The 17595-nt window shown below is 48.1% G+C and overlaps 3 protein-coding genes across 15 annotated transcripts in view; 1 reads left to right on the top strand and 2 right to left on the bottom strand.

The window, feature by feature from the left end:
• Window positions 1-4411, top strand: part of fryl (furry homolog, like) — an 82153-nt gene extending 77742 nt beyond the window's left edge. For all 13 annotated transcript variants that reach the window (XM_080472981.1, XM_080472986.1, XM_080472988.1 and 10 more), the window contains 2 exons: window positions 1209-1402; window positions 1991-4411. In XM_080472981.1, the coding sequence (XP_080329107.1) occupies window positions 1209-1402; window positions 1991-2237 (441 nt within the window). In that variant the 3' untranslated portion in view covers window positions 2238-4411. The remainder of the gene's footprint in view (window positions 1-1208; window positions 1403-1990) is intronic.
• A 4495-nt stretch (window positions 4412-8906) lies between these two features.
• slc10a4 (solute carrier family 10 member 4) lies at window positions 8907-12058 on the bottom strand (the record flags this gene model as incomplete). The annotated part of the gene is made up of 3 exons (XM_080472757.1): window positions 11667-12058; window positions 11195-11405; window positions 8907-9428 (listed from the first exon to the last, which is right to left on the bottom strand). Exons 1-3 carry the CDS (start codon window positions 12011-12013, stop codon window positions 8907-8909), a joined length of 1080 nt encoding a protein of 359 aa, XP_080328883.1. The 5' UTR covers window positions 12014-12058.
• A 1701-nt stretch (window positions 12059-13759) lies between these two features.
• zar1 (zygote arrest 1) lies at window positions 13760-17256 on the bottom strand. Its single transcript, XM_080473035.1, has 4 exons — window positions 16497-17256; window positions 14284-14376; window positions 14067-14141; window positions 13760-13998 (listed from the first exon to the last, which is right to left on the bottom strand). The coding sequence occupies exons 1-4, from the start codon at window positions 17073-17075 to the stop codon at window positions 13855-13857; spliced, it is 891 nt and encodes a 296-aa protein (XP_080329161.1). The 5' UTR covers window positions 17076-17256; the 3' UTR covers window positions 13760-13854.
• Between the last annotated feature and the right edge of the window lie 339 nt (window positions 17257-17595).

The following is a 17595-nucleotide window of genomic DNA, read 5'->3' as shown; positions in this document are numbered from 1 at the left end:
AACAAAACCAGGATAAGAACATTCAGTGAAGAGTCACGATAATAAATACAGCTGAAAATGTATAAATAGAATAAATACGATCAAGTGCAATGTCACTGGGTCTTGTTCAGTTGAATGATGGCGACAGGAACAGAGCAGTTCCTAAAACCTCCGTCCAGAGGGGAGGAGCTGGGAGAGGATGGGAGTCACTATTAAGGATTGACGAAGCTCCTCTGTACCTCTTTAGTGAAGAGGGAGGCTGAAAAAGACCAATGAGACGACGGGACCATTTTACTTTTTGGTCCAGTGAGTTTCTCTCTTTCAGGGAGTTCTGACCGAACCGAGCAAAACGATAAACTGACTCCATAAAAGACCGATAGAAACGACTCAGGAACATTCCGTCATTGTGGATAAAAGCAAGTTTCCTGAGGCAGTGGCGACGCCGACGCCTTTTTAAGAACAGTTTTCCATCAATAGTGTCTCGAGGTGTTTATACGATTGCACTCGCTCTATTTTCTGGCCTTTTAATTACACAAGAAGACACCATCATGTGCAAAGTGAGCTCATCCTGAAGAACTTCCTGTGCTTTGCTCATCAATCAGTTGATCCTGATAGCAGTGACTCAGTGAAACAAATGGAACCAAAGACAGAATTTAGTTTTTGAGTTTTCATCATTTATCTTGATGGAAAAACTAAATAATCATTCAGGAAAAAGTACATCACTTTAGTTGTAACTCATTAACTCCAGACAGATTCAAACCAGACAGATTGTAGGTAATTAGTCAGATTAACAAAGGAATTGATTTAGTCTTGTCAGGTAAAGGTGAGTTTATACAAATACACATGACTCAGTCTCTAGATTGTCCACTGGAAAACCCTGATGACTCCTGCTCTGTTTTATAAACTTGGTCAGGGATCGCAAAATATTATTTCATTGGCTGGCATCTTATTTACTGTTTGTATCTTTTAAGTTCTTTTAAATCTGTTTTACTGTCAAATATTTAATGTAATCACTTCATCTCATTAGATCTCTAAACTGTTTAGCCTTCAACAGCCTCATTGAGTCTCTGGACAGGAAGTCTGCGGTTGGATAAATAGTCTCAATCCACACAAACTGTTTTGCAGTTGATTCTCGGCTGCATTAAGACGGACCTTCACTTAGTTGATATGAACTCGTTCCTCATACAGTGTCAATGCAGTAAACATCCCATTGTGCCTCTGGTTCAAAGGTCACCAACATGTCTGAGGAACTGACCATCCTGGAAAGCTGCCTGAAAGAGGCAGAAGTAGGCAGCGATGTCCAGGAAGACGTGTGCATGTCCGACAACGCCCACAGCAACACGGAGACGGCCATCCAGTCACTGATCGAGACGCTTCGAGGCAGAGACTTCAGCGCCGCGCTCACGCAGGTCAAAGTCTTCAGGTGAGTCTTCAGGCTGCTCATGAAACTGGCCACTGCCTGGAAACCCTCCTGGATTCCTTCTGAACCCGCAAGGCGCGCTACATTTCTAACTGTGTTTTGTCTCCTGGCGTATGTTCTCCATAAAGGTTTTCATAAAGGAATGCATGTTTGTGATTCGTCCTTTGAGGAATCAGTGACAACAAACAAATGTGGAGCTTTGAACTGCAAGTAGCATTAACATAGTGAATGCTCACTGCAGACAGAAACTCAATGTAGCTCGATTGTAGTGTTCTGGATATGTGATGCCATTTATTGTCACAAAATGAAGTTGCGATGTTAAAAAGCAGTGAAATTCCCAGAAACCTGTGACCCGAGTCTGAGCCGCCACATTAAGACGATAACAAAGACGTCTTCTCTTCACCTAAAAGGATTAAAGGACAGGAGACGGAGGCTGAAAGCAGACTATGACTATGACATTTGAAACTCCTCCATAGTTCAGGACAATCTGTGATAAACTAGCATTTTACAGTTGATTTAGTTTTTCATGATCAAGTTCCATCAGTAAGAAATGCTGATAGTCTGAATTCTCCATTCCTCCTTTACATAAAGGTCTTTGTGGCCCAATGACATCTTCGGCAATGAGACGGACAACGCGGTCCAGACGCTCCTGCACATCTACTTCCGGCACCAGACGCTGGGCCAGACGGGCTGCCTGGCAGTGGTGGGCCCCAGCGGGGACCTTTCTCAGGCCAGCACTCGCCTCATGGAGCTCAACCTGCAGATCCGTGAGGCCCTGAGTCAGGCTCAGTCCTGCTCAGTCCAGCCCCACAGCACCATGGTGAGCACAGGACTGTGAGGCCCCGCCCCCCACAGCACCATGGTGAGCACCGGACTGTGAGGCCCCGCCCCCCACAGCACCATGGTGAGCACGGGACTGTGAGGCCCCGCCCCCCGACAGCACCATGGTGAGCATGGGACTGTGAGGCCCCGCCCTCCCACAGCACCATGGTGAGCACAGGACTGTGAGGCCCCGCCCCCCACAGCACCATGGTGAGCACCGGACTGTGAGGCCCCGCCCCCCACAGCACCATGGTGAGCACGGGACTGTGAGGCCCCGCCCCCCGACAGCACCATGGTGAGCATGGGACTGTGAGGCCCCGCCCTCCCACAGCACCATGGTGAGCACAGGACTGTGAGGCCCCGCCCTCCCACAGCACCATGGTGAGCACCGGACTGTGAGGCCCCGCCCCCCACAGCACCATGGTGAGCACGGGACTGTGAGGCCCCGCCCCCCGACAGCACCATAGTGAGCACCGGACTGTGAGGCCCCGCCCCCCACAGCACCATGGTGAGCACCGGACTGTGAGGCCCCGCCCCCCCACAGCACCATGGTGAGCATGGGACTGTGAGGCCCCGCCCCCCCACAGCACCATGGTGAGCATGGGACTGTGAGGCCCCGCCCCCCCACAGGACCATAGTGAGCATGGGACTGTGAGGCCCCGCCCCCTTCTGGCCGCTCTGCACACACCTCACTTCAGTAGACGGGGAGGGGAGGAGGGAAAGACAGACTCCACCAATAAAGGGCTAAAGGATGTGTGGGAATAACTGTGACTCTTAATATATATAAAGATATATTATTACATATATGAATGCTTAAAGCTAATATCTTTTCCCAGACTAAGCCAACTTGCAAAATTCTATTGCAATAAGTCATGTGGTGTGTCCTGGAGAGCGCACAGGGAGATAACCTTACTCTGTTTTAGTTTTATTTTTGGGACTTGTATTTTTGTGTTTTGTTGGAGGGGGGGGTTTTGGGGTGGGGGGGGTGGGGGTGGGGGTGGCCTTCCCACGGCACCGACGTGAACGCACCCGAGACGGCCCGGAGCAGAGGTCATGTGCGTGGCGACACGTCCTCAAGATTCACAAGCAAACTCGTTTAAAACAAAAAACTCAAAGGTTTTCAAAGGCATGCTCGAAAGAGAACAGGCACTGCAAGAATATTTTTTTGAGAAATGTATTTTTATTAGAGCTAACATCATAGGTTGTAAATGTCAGGATATATTAAACGTGTAATTGTAACCCTGTGGGGGTGGTTTGCCTTCAGGGAGTGTACAAAGAGAAATATATCTGTTTATTGATCAGTTGTGAGAGGAGAGCCCCCTTCTTCTCACAAAAACTCTTTAACCAAATAAGTAGATGCCTTTAGAGACTCGACTGTGTGATCATATACTGGAGCTTCTGGTATCACTCACAAATGCGTATGAGTGCGGACTGGCTATAGCTCATTATGGAAACATAACTTATTTTACTCTGTATATATTTTAGAAGATGTATAGTGTAAAACCAGTATTTTTTCCCCTGTACTTTTGTGTAATGCACTGTTCATCCGATTAGGATGTTATGTATAAAGCTGACGTGATGAGAGAAAGCCAAGACCACATCTGAGTCGTTCATGATCCGCTTCACCCGTCTGTCATCCACATCACACAAACTTCTAAACTTTCCCAAAGGCTGCCTCGGTCCATGGCGGCCTCCCAGATGCATGTGCGGATCTCTGCTGGTTCCAGACCAGCGGTCTGCCCGGTTCTCGGGGGGGCGTGGGAGATGACCAGTAGCCTCCATCTCCTGCAGGACTCCAGCAGTCCAGCCAGACCATGTCCATATGCATTCCTCCTCTCCACTGTGATGCACGGTGCTCCGGCACACGCTCTGCTTAAAGCCTTACGATGGGAGACGTAAGGGTTTGTTGGGTTGGTCAGGCGACGGCTCGGCTCTCAGAATGGCCCTACTTGCTGCTGTGACTGCAGGACATGAACTGTTCTCTGGATGCTCTTTGGAAAACTTGTCATGGCACATTGTAACCGTCACTGTACTCATTCCTCAGAGAGCCTGTGCGCCCTCTTCCCCTCGTCTGGTTTCAATTTCTGTTTAATGACATTTACCAGGAAGATGTTTTGATGTAGAGCTGCATTTTGCTTTTCCTCCACTCACATACCAGCCTTTTTTCTGGATGAATAAAATCCTAAGCATACCAAATAATCACAGCCTCCAGTCATTATGAAGAATCAGTGTTGATCACATTCTTGATTATTTCCTTCCACTGGTAGAAAGCCTCTTTATCTTCCATTTGAAGGCGGCCATCTTTGTAAAGAACATTGTGGTATGAGCTTTGGATTACATGGGTTGGATCGTTTTCCGCAGTGCGGAGCGAGTGTTTTCTATCATCCAATCAAACGGCAGAAGCTCTGGCAGATTGTATGTATGAGTCCAGGTCATGGAGTGCTGCGATACTCATCCTGCAAATACAGCATCGTTTAGGAAAAAACTGTTAAAACCCAAAAAGTTAGAGAGGAACTGTTGTCCTTACATTCATCCTCTGTGATGGATAAACACCAACAAGTGAAACGAAACATTCCAGAACCACAAGGAGGCCGCCTGAATCAATAAAACAAAATGGTTCAGGTTCTACAAATCCTGACCGTCGGAGGTGGTACTTCAGCTCTGGGTCTCTGGGTCTCGTACATCTGCAGGTCAACTTCTTACCAGTAAAGTCCCACGTGGACAGTTTAGGATTTCTGGTGTTTGAAGATGATGTGCAGCCTCCTGCTGAACCAAAGGCCAAGGCTGTGAGGAATCCGAGTGGCTTAATGCTGCGATGGTCCTCCAGGATTCATAGAACTATAGTTCCAGACTTCATTTCCGTTCTATTCCACCTTTGTTGAACGCCAGAGGCGGAGCTTCAGCAGCAGAGTGAGGCTGCGTGGCACAGCTCACTGGCTAGAACATTGGAAGAGGGCATTAATGTAAAGTAATCCATTTCAACTCATTATGGAGTAACTTCCACAATATAGAGCCAGTTATCAAAAAATGTGGGTTAAATGATTAAATGCACTCGGTGGCACCAACAATCGGGTTTCATTTCTTCAAGAAAATAGAAATGTGTGGTTGTCTTGTAACTTTAACCTCTACCAGCCCCAATGGCAGCTGGTCTGAGTCAGTCTGACCTGGAGTCAGTCCTTCATTCCTCCTGACGGCAGGAAGTGAGCAAAAGCAAAGGGACATTTAATTCTAGGTTAATTGAAACTTTATTAAACATACAACCATGTATACTGATAAACTACATTTATTATATAATGCACCGAACCTACGTTTTCAAAAAAAAAAGAGTGGAACACCCACATCTTGTATTAACTGCTGCAGTTTGTAACGCGTTATTACATAATGCTGCGTTATTACATAATGCTGCGTTATTACATAATGAGGTGAACATTTGTCACATTATTACAGAATTATTATCCCCCCCCCCCCCCCCCCCCCCCCCCCCCACACACACACACACACTGCACTGCGGGGGTCTCGGTCACTGGCTCTCTGCTGCCTTCGCCCTTCCGCTCTGCCACCGTCTAACTCCTCACTGCTCGGGGACAGAGGGACAGAGGGACGTCCTGTCACTCTGCAGCTGTTCCTCCACTGAAATCAAAGAAGGAAGCAGCACTGGAACAACGGACATCAGTGAAAGATCATCTGCCTCTGAAAGGAGGGAGCTGCTGGCTGGAGGGATGATATCGTTTGTCTTCTCTCCCTCTTTTCATGTGGGGTTCCTGGACCTTCAGGGACGAGGACCAGGCGGACTGGAGGGAAGCTGGCAGCTCCTCCAGGTGCAGCCATCTTGTGCCACTCATCAGCTTTTCATTGAGATCTGGGAGGATCTTCACTCCCTGTAGCTGCAGGGTCAGACTGAGCTGCTGCCACACAGCTGGACAGGAAGGGTAGGTGGGGACAACTGGAAGATGAAAATAAGATTTCGATCAATTAAAATGAACCGCGTGCTGGAATAGAATAGAAATACTTGGTATGTAGAACTGCATCTTCTTCAGAGATTTAGGATCCTGACATCCAGAGAGTAATGGGAGTAGTATCCTCCTGGCAGTGACGGTGTCTGGTGAGTGTCTGGAAGGCTGCAGCTGCAGGTTGGAGGTGAGAGCTTCCAGTGCTTCTGCTGCTCTTCTTCCTGCCTGAAGCCCTCAGAGTGCTCAGCTCCTCCATCACCAGTTCTCCTGCACGACAGAGTCCGACCCGCTAAAAAATCCCTCCCATCCACAAACCAACTTCATGAAGCTCCTCCTCATGCTGCTTTCCATGTTACGTTGAGCACCACATTATGACATCATCCAGTGTCGGCACCGTCACCAGCACTTCCTCCTTGGCCATCAAATGGACTTTTTCTCTCTTCGTCTCACTGCGACTGACTTTTCCGTCTCTGATCAAGTGTTTGGTTCAACACTCACAACAACTCAACCTTTATTCAGCATCTCTTTAATCTGCCAATATCAAAAACACTGACTGATCATCTGCTGCACCGGGTGTTGACAGTCCTACCGGGACTAATCATTCAGTCCTTCACACTTTACTGGACTCAGGTTCTGCCTCCTGGTTCTCATCTCCACCAACCCAAAGCCAAAGAACAGCGAGATCCTCCTCCCCGTCCACCTGAAGATCAAATCCTGGTTTTCCTCCTTTCAAACTCGTCACTGATAAAACTGAGCTTCTCCTTCTTGCCTCCACTTTTCCTCCGTCGGCTTTACAGCCGGGTGTTGTTGGTCACTCTGCACTGCTTCTCACTGCCGAGGATCTTCTTCTTCTTCTATGTCTGAAAAGACCTGGGCAAAGACAATTTCCCTGAACCTGGACGTCGTGTCCACACCACAGTTTGGGTTGAAGTCCAACAGGACGGGGAGAAGTAGACCTGGAGGAGCTCGTTCAGACTCAATACAAGATGGCCGCCGATGACGCGAGTCCTGTGTGGAATGAACCTGATCAGCTTCAGCTTCGTCTCTTTCAGGAACGTGTCCCAACATTCTGCATTTTGCAGATGATACTCTGAAAAGTACTCATCAGGTACAGTGTAACTTCCTCTGAATACACGGAGGCCAAGTTACACATGAACGCAGGAACTTATGATACAACTGAATGAAAGATGGCAGTATCAGCGAGGTAGAACACGAGTAGTACCTCCAGTGAGTCAAATGACTTTACGGCAGGTTTCGTCCAAAACAACAAAGTCAAACTGACTCAGAATGATTATACTTTATAATAAGAAGTATTTTTGCTCAATTTTGAGAAAAGAAAAACGAGTTTAAATTCTTCTGTCCTGAGAAGCGAAACAACGTTTTTATTGTTGTTTCTTGGTTTTCTGAACGAGCATTGGACACTAAAGAGCCCAGGTACCAAGACAACTGCAGCACAGCAGAAACACTGATCCTCCGACGGTTCAAAGTACGACAAGAGAAAATGAAGAGCGACGGTGGGTTGATGAGGACAGGTTATTCTAAATGTGTCACGTAAATACGATACAAGAAGGAACCGTCCAATCAGCTCCTTTTGAATCTTTCAAAAGACTTTCTAAGGTTATTCAGACCCCGGATCTTGTGTTGGATCCCTGCGGTCAAGAAGACGTCATTGTTAAAGTCCCACTTGGTGTTTCTTTAAGGGTTACTCAGGGTTACTCAGGGTTACTCTGCTCATGGAAGCGTCTCGGTCTCAGGGGGACAAATAAAGACCACTGATGATCAGACTCTTCACAACATGACAAAAGAAGCCTGCTGGTCTCTGACATCTTTAATTCTCTTCTTCACAAGACAAACAAATGGTTCAGCTGATTTAATGTGATGTATGACTTTAATGCAGAGCTGCAAACTCCTGGTCCTCTTGGTCCTGGTTCCTGGTCCTGGTCCAACTGGTCCTGGGTCCTGGTCCACCCAACTGGTCCTGGTCCTCTTGGTTGTGGTTCCTGGTCCTGGTCCAACTGGTCCTGGGTCCTGGTCCTCTTGGTCCTGGTCCAACCCAACTCAATCAAAGGCTCAATGGAGCCACTCATTGGTCAGGTGTGTATCAACACAGGGCCTCATCAGAGCCAGGCAGGACCCCAGGACCAGGACATGTGGTCCTGGTCCTGGGACCAGAACGTTGGTACAACAGTGAAACACAGACTGAAGCAGACCTGCAGCGTCGCTCTTCGCTTCAACCTTTGGCTTCATGGAGGGACGAGTTAGAAACCGTTTCATTTGGACAAGTGGTTTCAGATCAACTCTACAACTCATCATGTTCCAGTCGTGGTTTTCAATTAACCTCATTTTATATCATGACTCAGCGTCTGTCACTCTCATCATACATCGTCTTCTCAATCTGTGTTTCAAACAAAACGTTTCTTAGTTTTACCCTCCAATTGGTTTTATCATAGCACACACACACACACACACACACACACACACACACACACACACACACACACACACACACACACACACACACACACACACACACACACAGTTTTCCCGTCACAATAAAAGACATCAGTGGTTACGAGATGTGAGCGATACCGATGTCATGAAGCTTCTTTTGCAGTCGTGTTCAGTGATAAATATTCTCTCTCTTTTTAAGCAGTTTTTCTTTGAATGATGAATCTGGATGCTGAATCCACCTTCACTCCTGCGTGAGGAAGAAGAGCTGCTTCTGCTGTGTTCCTTCACACAGCCGTGGGCTCGGGGGGACAGGGGTCCAGCATGATGGTGTTCGGGTCGCTGACTGTCACCGCACCATAAGACGAATCAAAGTCTTCATCATCGTGAAACCGCTGATACGTGATGTCTTCACCGTCCACCGCAGGGTCGGCTTTATGCAGGACCTTCTTCCTGTACACCCGGTAGGCCAGGATGAAGACGCCGGCCTCGGCGGCCTGGAACAGAGCGTAGAGCAGTGGGAACATGTACATCCCTCCCATCAGCTGAGGGGGGAAGGCCAGCTTCAGGATGGCGGTGCACAGCTGCACGTTCTGGCACCCGGTCTCCAGGGACACAGACCTCCGGCTGTTGGGGGGTAGGTCAAAGAGCACCGCCAGGCCGTAGCCCGCGGCGTAGCCACACAGGGGCATCAGCACGGCCACCACGTAGACGGAGGGCGGGATGGTGGAGAGCAGCTCCGGCCCCAACATGGCTGCCGTCAGGATGAAGAGCATCAGCAGGGTGACCAGCAGAGACCACAGGGACGCCTGCAGAGACCAGCGGACTGGGTGAGGTACTGCACATGTGCATTCACACAAGTACAGATAAACATGTACAGTGTTTTAACAATGCTTCTCAGCAGAGATCAAATAAAACAGCTTGTAAACGGGAATCTTTTGTTTCATGTGAGGAATAATATTAACATATGTAAATATGTCTCACATCAAGTGAGACAAGATGTGAGACAAGTGTATGAAATGCAGCAATTACATTGACTACTGCACCATAGTAGTACCACAATATTGTCCCTTTAACCTTGAATAGTTGAGGAAGCAGCAGATCACCATCGGGGTCTTCAGCTGTGAGAATAGTCAGACTGTCACCGTGAGCAGTGACGTTACAGTGACTCGTCCATGTTGTCATTGTTACATGACTTTGGACATTTTCTCCAGCGCTCCTGACTGAGGCACAAACATAACGCCACTTAATTATAACACCCAGTGAGTTCCAGTTCACCTTTACATTCATGAGGATCCGTTTTGTTAAAGTCTCTTTCTTTTCCTTCTGATAAGATGTGACAGTAGAGAGATTTCATTTTCACTGCAGGATTTGGTTCACAGGGAAATATAATGTTTATAATGTATAGTAGTAGTTATTGTTACTGGTATTTATTAACCTCAGGCTTTCCTTTTAGTTGCTGAAATGAGAGTCACTGTTTCTTTGTCTTCTTGAGATTCTTCTTTCCTACTTTATTTCCATCGGCTGACAAACATAAAACATCTTAAATTGAGAGATTAATCAATCTGAGCTGTTTGTCCTCTGACCTTCTGCTGTGGCTGAGATTACAGACAAGAGAACCGCTGGAGCCCAAACAGGACTGATTGATTGATCGATTGATTGATTGATTGATTGTTTGTTTATACTCTTTGTTCATTGCTCAACTATAAGCAGTGTATGTCTGGGAGCACTGAGCAGCAGGAGGAGGAGCAGGATGAGGAGGAGGAGCAGGAGGAAGAGGAGCAGGAGGAGGAGGAGGAGGAGGAGGAGGAGGAGGAGGAGCAGGATGAGGAGGAGGAGGAGGAGGAGCAGGAGGAGGAGGAGGAGGAGCAGGAGGAGCAGGAGGAGCAGGAGGAGCAGGAGGAGGAGGACAATGCCATTTAAAACAAGGAATCGATGAAGAAATTGGAAGAAAAAAAAGTTGCAAATGATTTTCAGAACTGGATTCTGTTTTTCTCTTCTTTTTGTTGCACTTTTCATCTATTTGGGCGCGTGATTCTCTGAGCTTGGTTTCACTGTAAATAGTTAAAACATTATACGACCAGAGATTAGATCATTCTGATAAACTGAGATTATCTGTTTTGTTTAATCATTTGTGGAGCACTCTGTTTCATGTTGCCTTTATTAGTCCATATAACCAATAAATGTTTGATATGGCATGTTTGGTCCATTCGTGAATAATTTCACACATTTTTTGTCATTATTTTAGAAATAGAATAATTCAAACATCGAGCCCTTTAGAGCTCAATCAACCGGAGAACCACAATCCCCATCACCTATCAGTGCGTCTGTGTAAGCTATGACGTTCCTGCGTCCTCGGATGATGTGACCCTCCCTCGTTTGTGGCTTTTATCAGAAATAGCAGAGAGCAGCTCCTCCTCACGCGCTGATGTCACCCGTCCTTTGGTCAGCGGCACCGAAATTTACGCACTGCGCTTTTACGCAAGGCTTTAGTCTCTTCGCCTTGAGACTCGCCAACTGATCCAAACTGGATAAAGTCATTAAGTCATCATTCAGTTCGAAAAGAAGCTCATACCTTTAAAACAATGTCAGCCGTACGTGTGTAGCGGTACCTCAGCAACACGCCAAGACCGATGGGGATCAGAGTGCTGCACAGGGTCAGGATGATGGCCCCGAAGGGCATGAGATTGACCACAGGAGTGTTGATCCAGGCTCTACTGTAGATCCACAGACAGAGTGGCATCAGAACGAGAGCCAGCAGGGTGGAAGAGATGGTCATGATGATGCTGAGGAGAGAAGAATAACGGCTCGCCGTTAGTTCAGTGAACGTGGTGTTTGTTCACAGATTGTGATCAGTTTAGTCAAGTTTGTAAAATATCAGAACCCTTCAAAACCACATTCAGAACTTTATCATGCGTAAAGATAACATAGCTGTGGTCTCCGTGCGTAAATGTTTGGGGAACTGTGAGACGCGCAACCCTTGGTTAAGTGTTGGATACATCAACCTCTCAAAACTCAGTACAGGTTCAGTCGAACAGAAAATCTACCTGAGGTTCATTTCTCCGTGCACCAGCAGCGACATGATGTTTGATAAGTTCCCTCCAGGACAGCAGCCACAGAGGAGAACGGCCATCGCAGCTACATCGTCCAGAGAGAAGGCTAAAGCCAAAAGAAAGGCCACCAGGGGCATGATCACAAACTGACACACTAAAGCCAGCAGCACCCCGATCGGTCTGCGGATATGTTCTCCAAGCTGACTAACCTCCACCGTGCAGCCCAGCCCCAGCATGGTGAAGCAGAGCACCAGTCCCACAAACACGTTGATTCCGTGACTCAGCGGGGAATCCCAAAATGCAGGCACCAGGTGAAGGGATTCCGTTGGCGGAGCCCCCATGAACGCTGCTCCAGCTGCAGCCTCAAACGCGCTGCCTTCACGGAAGACAGCTTTACCGACCACTCCTAATCCACTCATGACCGCGTCCACCGAAGAAGGCACAACTCGCCTCAAAGTGTCTGACTGAGCGTTGACCAGGCCGGCACTCTGCACGCTGCCTCCCAGCAGGCTGGAGTTCTCCATGGCGCAACAGGAGGACGGAGAATCTCCACAGTGGCTTGTGTACCTGTGGATGCTGATGCGTAAAATGACTCCCCAGCGGCGCTCAGTCACCAATAGGACACTGCAGAGGATCCGGTGACCGGGGGGTGTGATGGAGACATCGTGGCGACTTAAAGAGACTCACTGAGTCATACTGATGCCACGGATTGGCTCTGAGCCGGACAGCTGGAAGGGAGGCTGCTCACAGTAAGAGTGGTCTGGCCAATCAATAAGGCCGAGACGCTCTGTCCACGAGGAGCTCCGCTCCCTGTGGACAAAAAGATGCCTGAAATGTCACAGCAGGTTTTGCGCAATGATAATTTTAGACCTGAACAAAAGATGCTGTTTTGTCGCGTCATGTCTGTAGAACTATGGAGATGACGTGATGAGTGAAGCTGTGAGGACTGATGTTTGAGTAAACATGAATGAAAACTGCTTTTCTTTATACTCGAGCAGCAAACTGCTTCTTCCTTTGGTTTGTTGTGCTCTTAATTCGCTTCTCATTCACACACACGGAACAATATAAACTCGATCAGCTGTTTAGAAAAGAAGTTTAAAATATCAGAGGAAAATAGGTTTTCACAACGCAAACCATATGCCCAATACCCCCAGACGAATACGCAACAGACAAACTGTCCATCTATAACCGAGAACATTAATTCCTGGAAAATGGAAAGGAGGCGTACTTTTTGAACCATCGTGGCTTCTTGAAGGTTATTGCGTCTATTCTCCTGTGACTATTATTAAATATAACACCTGGGGTATTGTAACATGTCAAATCAAACATGTCCTACTGGATTCCATTCAGGTCATTTGGTTAGTTTGTTCTGTGGAGCATCACTAATACACTCGAGTGTCTTTGACCCTCTCAAAACGCAAACCCGACCACATCATTAGAAAAGGTTTCACTTCGGGGTTTTGATAAGGACGCGATCATCTGACATGACAGTTTCCAGTTTAATTCGAGATTGAAACTGTTGATCAAGTTATTTTTAAAGATTTGAACGTTCTATTGTGCTGACCTGACGTTCACACGGAGTGTTCAGCTGATCGTCAGAGTTCCACCACTAGGTGGCGCTGTGACCCCAGCTCTGTCAGGTGTCCAACTCAAGCCCAAACATTGGTTTGGACTATGAACCACTACGTCACGAGACCCTCCCCTCTTCATCAGCAAAGGTACAGGTCTGATGTCAGACAGTCTGAAGGGGAAACTTCAGGGAACGATGGAAAACCCATCTGAAGCAGGAACTCCCACCCTGGAGGACCAAACTGGAGGACCAGAGTCCTGCAGTTACACCGATCGTGTGAAGTTCCCTTACAAACTGGATGTCGAGACATTCAGACATTTATATTGAAAACATGCAGGAAATCAAAACTCCCCAGACAGTTTAACACAATTATTAATAAAGAGCCAAAAATGGTCTCTTTACATTGTACGGTGGTGAAAGGACATTTGTCCGTCCTCAGTTTGACATTTCTATTTTTCCAGCCGACCCTCTCCAGAACAGGACCAGAAAAGAAAAAAAACGATCCTGAAACAAAATGGATGATCAACTGTTTATTTGTGACTCATACCACAGAATAAAGTTCTGGAGCATTGATTCCAGGACGCTGCTGCAGGTATGAAGCTCTGACGTTCTTCACACGATGTATTTGAAGCTGAATGTGCTGTCACAGGAAAGCCGTCGGTCTTTGCACCGGCCACACAGGTCCTGTCTGTGGGGTCGTTTGGGGTCGATGTGCCGTTGTGTTTGTTCGCACAGGCAGCGCTGCTTTTTGCAGGCCTGAGGAGGAAAGGACAATCGTCATGACGACCGTTCAAACTGAAGCAGTGAAGGAGCTGCATTCTTACAGAACATTTGATGTCCTCAACAGTGTACGGATTGAGGCCCTTCTGGCATCTCCTGCAGTACTGTTTGAAGTAAACCTGGAAGACAACATTCAGACTCGGTCACGCCACAAGATGACGGCTTGACAAGAGTTCTGGGGCATAAAACTGCTCAATGCGCTTGAGGTGAACAAGAGCAACGGGATTTGCACATTTTAATCCACAAGTGAAATCAGATTACCTTACTGGTTCCTGCAATACACCACACGTAGGCACTCTCCCAGCGGAGGTTGCAGTCTTTGCAGTGATAATATCCGTACTTCTGTTCCAGAAACTGGTGGAGAAAAGCAAATTCATGAATTCAGTCAAACTTCAATTTATTTTTCTTCACGTGGAATAAACTGGTCTAAACATCAAGTCTGCCGGCAACAATAGGGGGTCAAGTTGGGACAGAAAACACCACCAGGAAGAGAATCTGAACTTGGACTAAATGACACGTCGGTTTAAAACTCAACTCCAACCAGCAGGGTGACGGAGGCCCCTGCAGACTCCACAAGAACCCATAAGAACAAGACAAGTTCGGTTGTGACGTCAGCCAGCAGGAGAGTTCATACTCTGAGAAGAAGTCATCGACCTCACAGGCCCCGCCCCCTCGCGACAGGCCCCGCCCCTCACGACAGGCCCCGCCCCCTCACAGCAGCCACACATCTGTGAAGCAGCGTTTGAACTTTAACTGCACAGCTTATTTCACTGACCTGTTTCACTAAAAATAAGTGTCCGAGCCGCCATGTTGCTCTGGTTTTAACCACAAGGGGCGACTGGAGTGTCACTCCTGACAACTTTAGGAAAACATTGAAATCAGATCTCAAATCCATTAATCATAAAAATTAAATGTCCCAACACTAAAGACTTCTATTACGATCCCATTATTTAAACTTTCCTATTCCCCCAAATTGACAGAACTCCATTTTAAAGGTATTGAATGAATGGACCCAGCGCCGGCTCTGCTGAGGCAAACATTGGGTTTTGAAACCAGTAATTCTTTCAATTAAAAGAAGAAACCACTGAACAAGTTCTATGGTCTGATATTCATGACTGGCTTTCTACTAAATGATATCTTAGTCTTGACGGAAACTCACCATGACCTCCTAATCAACAATATTATACTTGGTCAATTTATTTATACACAAAGCAAAATACTCGAAAGTCAAACCTCATTTTATGCCTTTCACAACTCATTCTTACATTTAATCCCTCAAAATGCTAAAAAATAAAGCCAGAAACTTGTTAAACATGATTGGGAAAATCAATGGTAGAGTACAGATTTAAAGGAGCTCTGGTTTGGCTCTCTACAAGAAGGGCCAGAGCAGACTCCATCTGCTGAGGAGACTCAGGTCCTTTGGACTGCAGGGGGCGCTCCTGAGGACCTTTAATGACTCAGTGGTGGCATCAGCCATCTTCTATGGAGTGGTCTGCTGGAGCAGCAGCACTCCGGCTGCAGACAGGAACCAACTGGTGAGGAAGGCCAGCTCTGTCCTGGGCTGCCCCCTGGACCCTGTGGAGGTGGTGGGAGACAGGAGGATGATGAAGAAGCTTTCATCCCTGATGGAGACCGTCTCCCACCCCCTACATGGTACCGTCACATCACTGGGCAGCTCCGTCAGTGACAGGCTTCTCCACCCGCGGTGTCTGAAGGAGAGACTCCGCCGGTCCTTCCTCCCTGCTGCAGTCAGACTGTTTAACCAAGCCTGCTCCCAGTAGACCACTGCACACCACCACCGGACAATATCACTCCACTGCAACTGGGCAAGAAGTGGTGCAATAACTATAATAATCTATAAGAACGTATTTACTATGTAAAATACATCCACCCCCATATTCTGTACATGTCCACACTTATAGGCACCATGTGTATATTCTTCTGTTATATTGTATTTTTATCTGCTTTTTGTTTCTGCTGTGTGCTTCTCTCTCTTTACTATCCTGTTGTACCACTGCATCTTATCTTATCTTTTCTGTCCGTGTAAATTCTTCACTTTAAAAGCCCCTATGCATGCATGTATTTTACATTTTTCCTATTGTGTCCATTTTGTTCTGTATAAACATTGAACTTGTGGTTTTGACCTCGTAGCCTAACTATTGTTATGTTGTTCATTGTAGATGACATTCTATATATATATTCTACACTTTGGTTCAATAAAAGCTTTCAGTGATGCGTTCAGGTGCATCGGCCCATATAAACGAGCTGCGGGGCACACGCATGCGCAGCACCGACATACTTCCGTCAGGACGGTTGGCACAGCAGAACAAAGTTCTTCTGGCCGAAGAAAAAACAAAAACTCATGTAACTCAGTTCGCCAGGACTCTGGAGTGCCGAACTTTATTCTTGTTCTGGAGGAGGAATCTGCCTCCAGAGTCTCTGCTGCTTTTCCTCCGGCGTGGAACTGAACTCACCTGGAAGTCCACTCGAGAGCTGCTCCTGGTCTTCATCCTCCAGGTCTGCGGCTCCTCCCGGCTCTCCTCCCGGAGCTCCCGGCTCTCCTCCCGGCTCGCCTCCGTCTCAGCCCCGCTGTCTTCACACTTGTGGTCGGTGTCACACGTCGCTTCGAGCGGGTCGTCGCTGTCCTCCACCAGGTAGGACGCCACGTTCCTGTACGCCATGGGCGAATACACGGCCAGGGTGGGGGGGAACCGCACGGCGCCCAGCAGGAAGCCGGAGGCCCGGAGCTCCTTCCTCCGGCGGCCCAGCAGGTCGAGCTTCATGGCCGACAGGGTCTTCGGGCCGATGCTGCACTGCACAGACACGTCCTTCCTCGGGTTCACCTGCACCGCCGCGTCCCGGGACTTGACCCTGGGGGTCAGGGTCAAGTTGATCTTGGCCAGGATGGAGGTCAGGGCCGCGTACTGCTGGTCGCTGAACGCGTCCCAAGAGTCCCCACAGTGTGGAAACTCAGTCCGGTGGTTCCAGCCCACATCTTCGCCCCAGGGGGACAGAAACATGTGCGGGTGGTCTGGCACGTTGTCAAAATCCATTTTTCATTCATCCAGCATGGCGGCGGACAGGCTCTCCATTTAAGCCTGGTGCTTCTCATTAGGCTTCATGGAGGTCAGGTGTGGGAGCAGAGCTCCACCAAGACGGCCTCCACCTGCATCTTCAATTACAAAACTATTGGAATCAGGAAACACACTTGGTGTGAGCAGAACCATCTGCTGTGGTGAAGACCGAGGAGCTGGTGGAGGACCTGGGGGGGGGGTCTGTGTCTGTGTCCCCGTCCCGTCCCTGTCCCCATCCCCCCTCTCCACCAAGGGGGCAGTGTGGAGGAGTAGAACTATCTGGGGTATATATTGACAATGAAATGGACTGAACACTAGAGGAAAGTCCCCCGTCCCCGTTTGAGGTCCTTCAACCTTTGTGGCAGGATGCTGAAGGTGTTCAATGTGTCCGGTGGCGAGCGGCGTCCAGGAACCTGGTGCATGCTGGGGCAGCAGGCGAGGGTGGCCACGCCAACAAACCCATTCAAAAGGCCTGGTGGGGTGGAGCTGGACTCTCTCT

This window comes from Lipophrys pholis (genome assembly GCF_963383615.2).
Source record: "Lipophrys pholis genome assembly, chromosome: 10".
NCBI classification, from domain to species: Eukaryota; Metazoa; Chordata; class Actinopteri; order Blenniiformes; family Blenniidae; genus Lipophrys; species Lipophrys pholis.
The sequence above is the reverse complement of the archived record's forward strand: the minus strand, read 5'-3'. Positions and strand labels throughout refer to the sequence as shown.